At 34.0% G+C, this 15,919-nt stretch overlaps 1 protein-coding gene across 1 annotated transcript in view; it reads right to left on the bottom strand.

The window, feature by feature from the left end:
* Nucleotides 1–11,360: 11,360 nt before the first annotated feature.
* Nucleotides 11,361–15,919, bottom strand: part of LOC123531716 (twitchin-like) — a 52,637-nt gene continuing 48,078 nt past the window's right edge. The window contains exons 17-18 of the mRNA XM_053553094.1: nt 15,406–15,486; nt 11,361–12,042 (exon numbers count right to left, since the gene is read on the bottom strand). Of these exons, the coding sequence (XP_053409069.1) occupies nt 11,753–12,042; nt 15,406–15,486 (371 nt within the window). The 3' untranslated portion in view covers nt 11,361–11,752. The remainder of the gene's footprint in view (nt 12,043–15,405; nt 15,487–15,919) is intronic.

Here is a 15,919-nt window from a genome sequence, read left to right on the forward strand (position 1 = left end):
TATTCAGATTGCATATTAAAATGAGTACTTCTTTGCTTTGATATATTTGTTATAAATTATTTAACTGATTTATTATATATGAATATTTTTCTTTAGTATGGTATGCAAATATTGAACTCAGTTGAAATCTGTTTTATTATATATAATGCTATGTAAAGACTGAATCTCATTACACTGAAATGAAGGTACGCTGCATACAGTTTATCTATGTGATATGACTACGGTCAAAGTTTGCTTATGAAACAGAAATATTGAAATAATTACAGTTGTATGTTTTGCTTGACCTTAACTTTTTGTAGGTGTGACGTCAGTGTCCAAAGATTCATGAATAGCGAATATGCATTTGTTAAAGCGGGATCAGTTGGCCTATTTTAGAAATAAATAAAAATAATAGATAATAAAAAAAATCCTTTAATTGATTTTTTCTTATGTATTCTAATCAAACTTGATTTGTAGCATCTTTATTAGGCCCGCAGCCAACTTTTTAGCTGGGATATTTGACCCCTTTTAGGGGCTGCTAGAGCTAAAACTAGAAATGCCTTTATACAGCGTCTCATGAACAGCTTGGTGGATCTTTGTCATACTTGGTCTGGAGCATAATTATAAGGTCCTCTTCCAAATTTATTTATATAGGAACTTGGGCCCTATTAGGGACCACTGTAGCTAAAAGTAGATATGCCTTTCTTCGCATTAACCACTAAAATGTAATGGATTTTTATCAAACTCGATGTGTAACAATAATGTAAGGTCTCCTGCTATTTTGTTACAAATGGGGATAGGGACCAATTTAGCTAAAAATATAAACACGTTAAATGACCTCTTCTAATGAACCGCTTCATGAATCTTCATCAAACTACTGCTGTAATCATTCGTCTAAGGATAAACGAAACAAAATTGCAACCCTACGAAACCTTTGAGAAAAATTAAAAGAGAACCTTTTAAATTGTTAAAGTGCGGTGTTTTGTTTTGCAATTTGGAAAATGTTAGATGAAAGATGAATGTTAGATGAAAAATTCATAAACTTCTTTCCTTATTATTATTACAATTCGCCGACCATCATTTTCAAAGATATTTCTTGTTATTTAGTATTTAGTGATGTCAAGACCTCGAACTTGTAACACAGAAAAAATCACCTTTCTGATAAAGCTCTCACTAAGACATCTTACGGGTCATTTTGGTTATCATTATAATCAGGGTATTATTTTAAATGTCCTTATTTAACGCTCGTATCAAATGCATGCGGACTAATGTGAAACGACCTGAAGTAACCGGCCTTAAAATGATTAGGCTGATGGTACACTATTTCTTTTTCTGGAACATCCTCGTTAATCAGTTTATTCACAAAGATGATGTGATGTGCACTCAATAATGCAGTGATAAAAGAAATAAAAGCCTTATCATATGTATCTAGTATAGCCCTGACGTGCAAAGGTCAAGGGTCCGAGCGGTGGCTATGTGCTCCGGGAGCCGGATGCCATCTGGAAAGAAAGAGTGGCGGTAAACTGTTGTACAGAATGGAACCATGTAGTAGAGAGTATGGCCTCAAGTACAGAGGGTTTAAGTGGGTGCAAATAATTGGCAGCTTAAATTTATACGAGATGATTAGTGATGCGGTACTAGTACAACACAACTGCTCGGGCATCATGAGGTATTGAACACCAAGATGTTAAACTTAAGTTATTTTTAATGTTAAATTTTTTCGGCAATTTTTGTTTTTCTGTCATATCTTTGTTAGTATTGCTTAATAAATCTTACTGTAAGTTCACATAAACATTGTCCAGCATACAAACAAAGTATGTGCAGGAACTGGGCCTATTATACCCAAGGTCAAGGTCACCAAGTTGTTATACTTGGGAATTATGTTCATGTTACAATTTTTCGAAAGCTTCGTTTATAGACATATCTTTGGTACTTTTAAAAGATAATGACTTGAAATTAAAATGATTTCTTTCTAACCATCATCTTCATGTGTGGTTACAGTCCATTTAACTCTTATTGTATTTTTGATAGAATTATGCCCCTTTCATGCATAAAGTTTTTGGCAATATTCGCTTCCTGGATATAACTTTAGTACAATATAAGAAAATGACTTGAAAACTTAAAATGTATCTTTATCATCATCATCTGCTGTAATTATAAATAATATAAGTAATAAAATAAAATAAATAGAAATGTATTTTGAGTTTAGTTTATATATGATTTATTTTAGGTCGACTGGGCATGTTGGGAAGGAAGTTCTTCAACTTATATTTATCACTCCCGACACCTCAGCCTCATTCCTGATGGAATCCATCGCCACGAGGGTATGAGAGAAGAGGACAGTTTCCCTTTTAATGCTGTGCACCAAGCAAGGGAGCTACCGGTACCATTTTTCACGTCTTTGGTATGACGCGGCCAGGGATCGAATCAACGACCTCCCGCACTCGAAGCGGACGCTCTACCAGTAGACTGTCGAGACTTAATTCTTCAAGTCTAAATGAGAAATGCATTTAGATGCGAAACATTAAACTCCCTTTAACATATAATTGTAAAAGGAATATATCTTTAACATTGTTCAAACTTCTTTTCCAGGTAGCGAATATTCTACCTGTCATATAGCACTATATGATAAGATTACTTCTTAAGAGACCATCCAAATCCTTGGCTTATATAGCTCACCCCATATCTTCAATTCAGTCAATGTCCTATGGTATAGGTTTAAGTTCCTTTCTGAATTTCAATAAGGCTTCATGAACAGACTCAGTCAAACCGAGTCTGCTTTTATTCTTCTTGGTTGCATTTTTTGCTTCCAATGGATCTTGTACAGATTTTATTTCTTATAAGTGAAGTGTACCATGTTACATCTAAAAACTATCACAACGATCTCAACTGAACGCCAGTCTCATTTTTCCGGATTTAGACAAATCTCGTTTTTTAAACGACCGCGTCGACAGAAATAGAGGTAATGATATACTATATCCCAGTGACATAATCTATATAGTAAAGAAACGATCTCCTTTTGATGGTTAGATGCCCAAATACAAGACATGATGCTAATCGGTGCCATTTATCGCCCTCAAAAAATATCAATAACTGACACCTCATCGAAGTATATAACTAATTAACTTTAAAGTATTACTAGACTTTTCGCAGACGATACTTCTTTAGCTTTATCATCAAATAAATGGTATTCGCATGATGGAAACTTTCGAGAAGTGATGGTCATTTTAGTGGACACGACTTTGCTGGATGCTAGATTCCACGGACTTGTCTGAATACCTACACATCTGAGATCTGTCAAATATCCAGCATGACATTAATGTGTCGTCATCAGTTTTCGAACAGCACGTATATCTATCTCTAATTATTGTTCACACTCTCACGAGAATTATGGACAGGTGCACGTGGACTCTGAGTGAGAATAAAAGTAAAAATACTCAGCAACGTAACAGTCATTTCACTTGTAAAAATATGGGGTTGTTAAAATGTTAAAAATATAAGAAAGGCTAGCAACAGCATACAAACATTTGCCAATTATTAGTATACACGTGTGACACCTTTACCAATTATTTTGCGAGAAATTTGAAAGTATGTTGCGAGATCGTATACATAAATCATGAATTTTTTTTTCAGACGTATGGGATATGTGGGAGATGGTTAAGCATTCGCTTAGGCTTAAATCAGGGAAGGCATACCGGCAAAATGCCCTATACGTGCTGCAGGAAGGCTGTTTTAATAAGGCACTGTTACTAATTTCACATTGTATAGTGAGATATTTATTCTACAGTGAATATTCCTTTCTAGTTAAATTGAAATCATGTGATATACGTGTAAAAATTTGAAATTTTGGGGCTGTTTGGTAATTTGCCATCGAGAAGTATTTGACAAAATATAAGAAATGACGTCTTTGGAATTTCGTTTTTATTTTGCCTGATATACCTCCAGCCTATGTCAAACAGGAAAATATATAAATAAGATTTATCGTGTTTAAACCGCATTATACGTACTTCACATACTAGATATATCTTTCTGTCGGTGGTTTGTTTGATTGTTGTTTTATTTGGTATATTATCTCGTCTTATTGCTAATACTTGAGGGGTCTTTTAGGCAATTTCGAAGTTTTACAGGAATATTTATACGAAGATATAACAAATTTGGTAAATGGAGGTTTCTTTAGTCAGCTTAGCCGAACGTCATAGATGTAACCGTTATGACAACAGCTACTCAATACAGACAAACATGAAAAGGTTATAAGTCAACACAAAGACAAGTCCATGAAAACTAGCATGCAGCAATGTACGTGTTCACTAATATGACGATCATTTCTCGAATTTTAGAGCGATATTCAACTGATTCAAAGCGCCTTTCTTTATTTACAACTAGATAAGTTTGATACATATACATGTAAGATTGTTTTAAAAAGAATCTAGAAATAACCTTCAGTCAGTGCATCCTATCATTGTGGAAACTGCTCATGGATTCAAACTTCTCGAGTTTTCTCGAAAAGAGCAGAAAAATGGTAAAAGTATCAAGCATAGGAGGTAATCGGAAGATAATTGTTATATTGTACATTAACTAGATGCCGACGGACAACACGCCGAGCCCGCCAGTTGTCAAAATATTGCACACGACGCTCCTTGTCTCATTGAGGCAAACATTTATGCCAAATAAAAAAAAAAAAGATTGCAAAAATTACAATATACGTTATTTAGAGGAAAAACAAAGGGAAGTTAATCTTTAAAAAAGTCCATTTAAAAATCCTTACCAGTATAGACAGGTCAAAATACACCTCAAAATTGGATGTAACATGCATGTTGTACTACAGATAAGTGGTCTTGATTTTTCCCTACGACCATCATAAAAAAGTACAATGTAAGCTATTTATAGTAACAACAAAGGGAAGTAATTCTAGGTTCTTGCGCATGACACTCAATCTCACGATGGTGATCAATTGTGCCAAGTTGCATCAAAATCCCTCTATGCCTGAAAGAAAAAAATGCTCCGGACAAAGTCAATATTCTTGTATCTGACATTTGACCTCGAAGTGTGACCTTTACCTTAGACCTAGGGACCTGTTCCTTGCGCATGGCACTCCGTCTCATGGTGATGAATATTTGTGCCAAGTTACATCAAAACCCCTCCATGCATGAAGAAGATATGCCACGGACAAAGTTTTCATTCTTGTATCCTTTGACCTCTAAGTGTGACCTTGACCTCAGACCTAGGGACCTGGTTCCTAAACCTTGACCTTTGAGATAGGAACCTGGGGCTTGCGCGTAACACTCCGTCCCACTGAGGTTAACATTCATGCCAAAAATAAACAAGATTGCTCCATGCATGGCAAAGTTATGGTCCAGACAAACAAATCCGGACGGACGCACGCACGCTCATACACCGAACATCCATTTGGACGACTTTGTCTTCACTTCCGCAAGCGGGCTCGACGAAAATAGTCATGTATTTAAATCAAAATGCCCTGTTTTTCTCTACGATAAGAGGGAAACGGCATCTATTGTTCCGTGCGTACTATCATGTGAAGTCACGTGATTCCCCACCGTGTTGCATCCAGTAAGAATTATAAACAACTGCAGCAACCTGACTTAGATTTGTTTTACAATCACCTTATTCCGAACCCTGCATGCGTGTGTGGCTCTATGACAAAATACCTCGATCACTATCTATTTCCATGCCAAAAATACAGTAATTAAAAAAATATTTTTTTTTTTTTTTTATAGATTTCCAACATCTACATTTCTGACTTCTAACTCCCTGACGTCCGGTTTCCAACTTCATAACTTCTGACTTTCAACTTTTCCTCTTCCTATTTCTATACTAAGCCATTCAGAAGTTAGAAATCAGAAGTGCGGAAGTCGGAAGTAAGAAGTGTGGAAGCAGGATATCAGAAGTCGATTGTCAGAAATTTGGAAGTCAGAAGTACAGTAGGGGTTTTCTCAAAATATTTAAAGGTTCACAAGAAAGAAAACATACCTATGGTATATATGTTTCTTTTACCTATATGTGTAGTAACTTTTGCCTTCATTTTAATATGATATCAGATTATTGATAGTGTATTGTGATATAATTATCTTCTAATACAATACATACGTTTGAAATATATATGGATAGTGAACAGGCTATATTTACCACACGTCATTGCAATTTTCAGATGTCATAATCTGTTATTTGTTTAGTTCTTGACATATTATAACGATTCGGTTCCATAAATGTCTACATGTAAGATACCTCTAGATTCAGCTAAATACTCTGATGCATTTTACTTGCCTTTAGCATATTCTTCAAATATCCGTATGCTTTAACATTTTATTTTGATATTATTGCATTTCTGGCGTTACCTATCTTCGCGACTCGAACGACACGACATGTGAAGTTTCGAACACACGGTACTACGATAAGACTTCACCTTATTATGTTCATGTATTAAAAAAAGTACAAATTGAACATGGATTTGAAGATAACGGCGACTCCTATAAAACAACTTGGTTTTAATTTGTGTCCGTCCATACAATTCTTAGACTTGTTTTTCTTAGTCAAAAGATAAGAAAAAAGCAGTACAAAATATTAGTGTGAAAAAAAAAAAAAAACATTCTGAATAAAGTGAACGTCCGTTTAATTTTTGTTGCGTAGTATAAATACTTCTCGTAGACTTCTCTACGGAAAAAGTCATTGTCTTTCATTAATTTTGATAATAGTAGAATGTTCCATAAAATAGAAGTTTTAATGAAATATCTAATGATTTAGTTCAACATACATGTATCTTCCATCCCCGTCGAAACGAGATCCGATATATTACCATAATTTAGCGACAACGTCCTGAATTAGTTATTTAACATAATGTTTTAAAATAAAAAATGAATAACCACTTCGCATAAACATAATCTGATGTCAGAGTTTGAAATATAATCAAGACAGGCTCGATCTTGATAACTGAGTTCACGCCAAGATTCAGTTTGAATTTCTGAACTTCTGTTTTTAAAACATTTTGTGACTAAGCTGAGTTTGATAATGAAACTTTGTCATTGATATCAAAATTGCATGTTAAAATTTAAGTTTTATATTAATGACTATTTTCAAGTGACTATTCAGTATGGACTGTCAGTCTCAACTGGAATTTAATCTTTAAGTACTATTAAAATTAGCTGTCAAAATTTCAATCTAAAACCCAGCTGAGACCAAAAATTGTTTTGTGAACAAAGGGCAAATATTTTATAGCCAATACATGCATAGAATTGTCAATGAAATTATATTTTTGACTTAGTCAACTCCAATGACACCATTTGAGCAATTCTGTGTGGTCATTGATACAACCAGCTTAGTAGTCGAGACTAGCCTTTCATCATTATTGACAAAGCCTTTTTAGTCGACTACCTTTTCGAACAGATGCATATATGGTCTGTGTAGATACTCGGCTTCAGGGAACTTGAACAAATTTTAATGATTTAAACTCATGAAAATGATTTAGAAATTCATAATGTAGCCATCATATACATCGTGATAGGGTGACCGAGAAAACTGAATGAATTCAGTACCGTATAAAACTGAATGAATTCAGTACCGTATAAAACTGAATTTGTAGGGTTGGAAATGGTTAAGAATATATAATACCACGTTCGACATTTTCTTTTACCGCGGTGCATTTAATGTCACGCATCGTATCGTGCAAACTCAAAATTGTGCGTCGTAAGTATACACTATATACATTCTTTGATACCAAATATTCAATTAAGTAATAACTTGTAACATTAGCTGTTGTGATCCCCTACGCATAGGTGTCGCCTGATCTAAAATAGGTGAACCTCTTGCGGCACAGGGGAAGGGTGTCTGTCTCCTCACCAGCAGGTCATTGGTTCAAATACTGAATTATAGCGTATGTTTTGATCGCTGAATCAACAACCGTTTTCACTGCTAGCAAATACTAGCTAGAACCTCACGAAATTGACAGCAAGCATACCAATAGATATTTGAGACTATAATAGTTACAGTTAGAATGAAAGAGTTATTGCAGATGCATTGTAATGTTGGGGGAGTAACTGAGGTTTGCTGGAATTCTCCATATTTCATACAGGCAGATTTATTTATTTCCATATTTAGATGCATACATGCTACACCAACTAGTCCGTATGATGCAATTGGCTATTAACATGCTTATTTGTGTAATACTGCAGACAGTCTATTAAAGTCGTACATTACAATTATACTTAAAGTAGTTCAAAACTACTAATGTTAATTTACGTTGCCCTAAACTTCATTTTCTACAACGGTGCCCCAATTTATGACACTGTCATATTTTATTTGTAAAAGACTTCATGTGGTAACTGTACTCTTACATGTTTAGAGTACGTGTTCTTGTTTACGTGATTATGTTTAAAAGAAAAGAAAATCAGATAACAGCTCTGGTTTTATCCCCATATTCATATTTTCTTTCATTGTAATAGATATTTCATTGCAGCTGGGACTTTTGCTATACCCTTTTACTCATAATTTATAAAACGATTGTCTTATAATAATTAGGTAAAACTATATTAAAGATGAATGTCTAAGGCATGTATTGGCATAAATATACTACATTGTATTTCTGTTCAAGATATTGTCCGCATTTTACCACTTAAGAATTGGATCTATAAAGAAAGAAGATTTTATTTGAAAATAATTTTTCTCATGTGTACCATTTCGAAATATAAATGTGTGTGTTTTAATAAGAAGAACGGGTTTATTTGAGGGCTAGATTAAATATATAACAGTATAATTATTGAAATAAGGCAGCCGTTTTGAAATTCAAGATGGCCGCCTTAATGAAGACCGAAAAAATTGTCACCAATGGAATTCTTAATAAGTGAATTAATAAGCTTTTATAAAACATATTTTTTTTTAAAATAAAGAAAACAAATCCACAGGAGTACACTTCGCAACAAACTAAATAGACTTGCATATAAAAAAATACTTTGCTTGTCATCCGTTATTACTAGGAAATTGCCTCGCTAAAACGAGATACTTTCTTGTAAATTCGAGATTACTGCCAAGTAATTACGAGGATTTTTCGTGTTATTATGATATGTTCCCGTTAATAGGACATAATTCTTGCATTTATGAGAAAATACTGTGTTATTACGACTTGTTATCTCGTTCTTTCGAGAAAACTGTTCCAAAAATATTCTCCTTATGTAGATATAAACAAATAGCTTCTGTTACGTCGAAGAGTAGCAATGGCTTGATACAGTAAGTAAAAGTAACAGAAAAACAAACCAGCAACTATTAACAATAACAAAATTTTCTTCATAAAAGTAAAAACCTTAAAATGTCAAATAGTCGTAAAATTCAATCTAATGTGCAAAAATAGTCCAAATCTTGTCCTGGTCAAATCTACATCCATGAAGTAATAATTCCAAATTATTCACAAATCAAAATTGTATTTAAGTATGTCCAAAGGTTATAAATCCTCTATTCAAAGATAACGTTTTAAGTCCACAATGCTAATGTAATCCCTTCAAATTTTAAATATCCTAACTGGTAACATTTTATTATCAAGAAATACTGAAAAGTTTCCAATAAGATCTATAACGACAAGTTCTGTCCTGTCTTAAGAAAGCTTTTTATTTAATGTATCATGGAAATTTTCAGAAATGTCATGTAACACTAAGAATAAAAAGAACATTCTGGTAACCAATGTTACACCCTGTTTATCAGTATTGTGGTAGAACATTCTGGAACACCAAAGAATATAAAGAACTTATTTACATGCTCCTTTATAGCCACCTTTATCTGTTTTTGTAATACACTACCATGCATACTACTCGTTTAGAAGAAATATGATGATTATTGAACGTTGTTGTTTTGGTCAAACTTTGCCCTTTAAATGACTAGTTACAAGCAGAACGTCTATATTTAAACTATTGACACGGTTTAAAATACATTTCCCAACCTCTAGAACTGTGCTTCATAGTCTTTTCTAACATATATACATACTGACCCAGTATACAGACGAATTTCTTTATTTACTACAGGTATGCAAGGAAAGAATCGAAGACAATTTTGAAAATAACTAGATACAAGAATTAAACGGACAAATAAATAGGAAGAATTTTGCGAAAAATAATGTTTGCATAAAAATAATTTTACTTTGCCAAATACCTTGTTGATTTGTCGATTTCAATCTTTTTATTCCCAGGCGTCATTGACACGGTATGCAGTTTTGGATACATTTTCATTTTTTCGAGATGGAACAAAGGAACATGATGACTATCGAACAGGGCAAAGAAGTAATTTAGAACGTTTTGCAGCCTGCCTTTTAACTTCAAGTAAATTTGACATCAAAGGAAAACATATACACTAGGAAACTTGTGTTAATTAAAATCTGTCTTATTTTTAAAAAGCGAATACAAGCGTAATTTAAATAAGATATATATTATATAATTTTTATAACTCTTGAAATAATAAGCGTTAACGTGATCGTGTCTGATAGCAGTGCAAATTAAATCATTTGAATAATTTTCTTCGTAAATGTATCCAATTATCGGCTTTGAAAATAGAGATCACACATACACAATTGGATCTAACTTTCCTCTACAAATACTGTAAAGATGTAAAACGACGCAGGACACTGTCGCGTTTGGTATAAAGTGTATCTATGCAGGCGACTTCCACATAGGCAAGGGTAATGGCAAACCGAAGCGTAGTTCAGAGAGCTGGACGCCGGAAAGACTCATTGCAAGCTCTATTGTACGATGAATACAACTGTTTCATATAGGATGCTCTAAATGTATAAAAACTACGATTTACCAGGAGGCGTAAAATCCGTGTTGACGTTATCCATGCAGAAGGTGCGGACATACGTACCTTGCTCTTGATACAATTATATGACTATTATCAGAATTTGGTTTAAATCAGTATGTGACATTGAAAAAATACAATTATCACAACGTTACCACTATGTCATCGAAAACTTCTTCAAACAAATAATTTTTAACTGGCCAGTTAATGTATACATGCGCATCATTCCTGTTTCCGAAGAGCATTTAAATTCCACTGTGGTTAAAAGCGGTCTAAATGAACAAAACAAATGCTACTCCATATTTTAAAGGATATAGGGAAATGTAAAAATATAGGATCCAGAGACGATTACCTGGCTCATCTAAAACCCTAGTTTAATTTGTTTTAGATTTTCATTTAAGTGTGCAGCCTTATTCCTAATAATAAATTGACAAGCACATTTCGCCGCTTGATATTATTGTTTTACCAGCTGAACAAATACGAGTGCAATTCTGTTTGTTCATTATTATATTTATATTACATTCGGGATTTTGGGAAAGGTAAAGCATACTACGAACTGGGGGTGTATATTGTTATCATCATCATCAGTACAAATATAGATCAATCATTATATTTTATTCATCTGTAGTGCTTAAAAATGTCCCTAGGAATTGGCGTAACAATTACTTTTAGATTTGGGATGTCGTTGCGGTAAAATATTGTACAAGTCACAATTATTAAGACTGCATTGTGGATCATTTTGCAATTGCAGACATCTTGGTTGCTTTCGTTAGATCCTAACTACCCGTTGAGAAATTGATAATTTTATTAACATCACGTTAAATTTCTACATATAACACATTTAAACTTTTTCTAATAGCAATCAGTCTTTAAAAAGCAGTGTTTCATTTATTAAAGAACTATACTGAATATTGCAAGTAATTTGACGAATCTATCATGAACCATTTGCAATTGTCATTAATTTCATGTACTCTTCTAGTCGATAACATCATTTGGTAGGGTTTACACTTCTGAAAGTTTCATCGTCGTCTTGATCTTCTATGCTCGATTGTTTGTTTTTCATTTCAACTGCATTATCTGAACTATTTCCCATTCTAGTTTCGTGACTTATTATACCGGAACTGGGAAGACTAGCACGTTTCTTTTGTTTGTATGAGAGGAGTTGGTCTTTTGTTTCCAATTCAAAATTGCCAGATATGTTTCCATGCCATTTAACGCTATCCATCGTAAGTGATATGCTTTTAGCGTCCTCTTTGTTCTTTTTGTTGTTGGTTTGTTCTGAAATTTAGATTGTTATCATTCATTTACATAGACATACCAAGTAGTTGTTATGTAGTTGTCAACAGCATATTTTATCATTATGGATGTTATCAATCCGTCTAAATGCCCCAAGCTTATACCAGTGTGCACTAACTTAGTTTTTACTTACCACCAGTAGTGTTTTTGGTATCTTTATCAAATTATAACATGGCACGGTTTGTTCATCAATTAAACAAAAGTAAAGGGTAATATTGTTTTTAATAAACAACGGTGGACCCGCGGACAGGTGAGAGAACCTTATTACGTCAGTTTTGAGGTCAAATTGCCACATGGCATCTAGTTAATCAATACGCGTTTGGAAAAAGTTCAGCATAACTTTTATCACTATATTTCAATGTGCATGTTAGGATGAAATGAAAATAACGAGACCTTTTTGCGGTTCATCGTCTCACTTTCCGCGATTCGTTGTTCAGATGCTTACTATTCCCACAAAACTTAACTCTGCACCAAGGAAAATACGACGATAAACCACGCGAAGGCTTTGTTTATTTAATACATTTCTGATTTTTTAAAACAGATATGTCTACAAAATCACTAAAATCAGAAGACAGTTGTTTTTGAATTGCCATCGTATAAGCATGATATAAACATAAAGTCAATTGATTATAAATCAGTTCTTTTGCTATGACTTATGCAGTATATAGATTTTCTATTTATTTCACATACTAGTATATCAAATGTGTAGAACTCTTCTTATTACGTTATGTTTTCTTAATTTTTACTAAGTACTAGCAAGTTCTTAATATTAATATTAATATTGCGAAACACTAACATAAATCTAAAAGTGCACCCTTTTAATTAGCGTATATTAACGTTACCTCGGTGTTCGCAACGATAACAAAAATTTAGCCTGTGAACTCACGTGACAATGAAGTTGAGTAAAGAAAACGAGAGTTGATTGACTACAGTTGTTTACATTCGTCAAGTCGTCATACAAGGTACATGAAATTTACTTTAGAAATAATTTATAGCAAACCATGTTTCAACACCATTTAACCATGATGGCCGTTAAACGACGGGCGTAATAATTTCACGGGGGCGAAAATTATTTCGAACGACGTATAACTGCCCGAATGTCCACATAGTGTTCAATAACGTTTTTGCTGTAAATTATTTCGATTAAAATATGTTTTATTATAAATTTAGAACAAATATGATAGATTTGTTCTTCACACATGCATCACGCAAAATGGTAGGTCGTCACATTTCTTTGTTTATACACGTCAGGAAACGTCTTGCGGAAAAGTTCAATTCGGGCGAAAATGATGGCGATTTATTTTGCAAAGCGAATAACCAAATAAATAAGTGTGTGAATTAATCAAGACAGTTCTGCAATGTGACATTTCGCTTTATTTGCGCCATTTCTATATGCATACATGGCGCTAAATGTCACGTAGACGTGACGTCAACATAAAGTCGTTGCGAAGATTTAAGCATTTCTGGTCATTTTAGAATTGATGTTAACTGCCCCTGGAAAGCTTGTGTTGCAAAGACGATTGAACGTTTCCTATTCTAACAGCCTCTGATTCAACCTCCAACACTATAAACACTTCTATGTATTTCATACCCAAACCGCAATCTATTTCTGAAGCAGGAACTTTCAATTTATAAGTATATATACATTTTAATATGTAAAACCCCGAAAAAAATTACATTTAAGGGAAAATGCCACAGTTGCTATGTATATAAGGCTAAAAATTCCCTACGGGCAGGATTTCTTTAAACTTTGTGTACTGACTGGGAAACAAGTTTAAAAAAACCATAGGTACCCAGATTTGATCTTGAATTATCTGCCCTTGAAAGCAGAATTTTTCAGTATTTCCCGACTTTCAATGCCAGATAATTCATGGCTAAGGCTTGGTGCCTATGGTTTTTTTTTATTTCATATTTCTGTTTTTGATTTGATTCTCTGTCAGGAAAAATGTTTAAAGAAGAAATTCCTTCTGTAAGAAAATGTTTGCCCCATGTCAGTATAGAGACTGTTGCAAATGTCCTGAACTATGAACACGAAATATGATACTGTAAAGTCCTAGTCTTTCCCATGGACCGAATTTCTTTAAACATTGTATCCTGACTGCAAATGAAGTCTGAAACAGAAATGAAATTTAAAATACACAGTTCTCTTGCCTTGATCTTGAATTATCTGCCCTTTAGAATTGGATTTTTAGTATTTTCTGATTTTCAAGGGCAGATAATTCAAGATCAAGCCTGAATAACTATGATTTTTAATACATATTTCCATTTTAAACTTGATTCTCAGTCAGTACACAAAGTTTAAAGAAATTCTGCCCGTAGAAACAATTTTGCCTATATCCATATAAGCAACTGTCCAATTTCCCCTTAAAACATCCTCAGTTTTATTTTTGCCATTATCTGTAATATACTTAGCCAAAAAAGAAACTTGACACTTTATAATTTATAATTTTTTTTTGCTTGTGGATTAGATTTGAACCATTATGTCACACACTAATGATTTATCGATACAAAACACGATATGACTTAAATTTAGCTGATCTCAAAGTTGCCGCGTTCGCGTGTGAACCTCGTGCACAGTGAATAGCGTCCGATAAAGCTTGAACAACATCGGTATACATTGCCTCAGCGACCACACACTTCAATTGATAGTTCCAGTTTACTGTTATTCTATTCATACCAAGGTCAAGTGCTCACAAGCAGTATCACAAACAAAATGCACGTGGTCTATTGTATGAACTAGGTCAATCGTATTTGACAGTCCCGATTGGACAGTCTGTTTTACGTAAACATTAATGATTGACAGTTTTGGATACGTTCATTCACAACTGAAACTTAAGGTTTCACAATGCCGCGTTTGTTAGAGACCGAGAGAAACCGAACAATTAGGATATTGCAAGCAGGTGTATCTGCCGTTGACATCAGTAGGATGTTTAACTGTAGTCGAAACACAGCACATGAACTTGTTAAACGTAATCGAGTGTGTGCTCACAATCTCCCGATTAGAGGGCGCCGTCCATACTGGTGGCATAATGACTTTACCCTACAGCCAGGCGTCGCCGAATGTGTCCGTTTTATTGTGTGAACAATTTGAGAGCTATAGGTTTTATCATGCTGATTACTTCATATAGTATGGAATAATTAACACGCTAAAACCTCTTGCTCTTAAATGGTACCGACAATAATAAGGCATAATTTCGCATTGCCGATATGTAGGCATTTTATTTTAATAAACATTTTCTGTGCAGGATGAAATATGTCAATCTATTTTTACACATTATGTTTAAAATTCACACAAAGTAGTAAAACTATGTTAATGATACATACATTTCTATTTCAAAGTCTTACCTATAGCAGTAGGTAACGCAAGTGTTTGGTCTACTGAATAGAAGGATGCGGGCGGTGACAAAGCTTCTTGTTGTCCTGAAACTACAAAAATATAGCCATTGTATTTTGATTATTTATTCAAACATCGCTCGATTCGATTGCCCGTTCTGTATATTCTGCGATAAAATGAAGTCAATTATGACGTCATATTGCCGCATGACATCCAGTTCATTACTACCCAGATAAATGAAATAGAAAAAGTGGAAACTCTACAGGTCGCTCAACACGACAAAAATGAAAATGTTGCAGTCTTGGTTTGATTGAGCCTGTTCATAGACGGTAGTGGAATGCATGCTACCGTCCACGCCCTCTAGCCCCGGGTTGAGCAAAAGTCAACATTTACACATGCTACAAGTACATAAACAATTTAGAGACATCCGCAGATGTATTCATACGGCGGTGCACATGGAATATTCAATGATACACTTGAAAAGCGGCGTATGGTCCCCAGTTAAAATAATGGGTTTGTCCTAAA

This window comes from Mercenaria mercenaria, chromosome 1, assembly GCF_021730395.1.
Source record: "Mercenaria mercenaria strain notata chromosome 1, MADL_Memer_1, whole genome shotgun sequence".
In the NCBI taxonomy this organism is placed as follows: domain Eukaryota; kingdom Metazoa; phylum Mollusca; class Bivalvia; order Venerida; family Veneridae; genus Mercenaria; species Mercenaria mercenaria.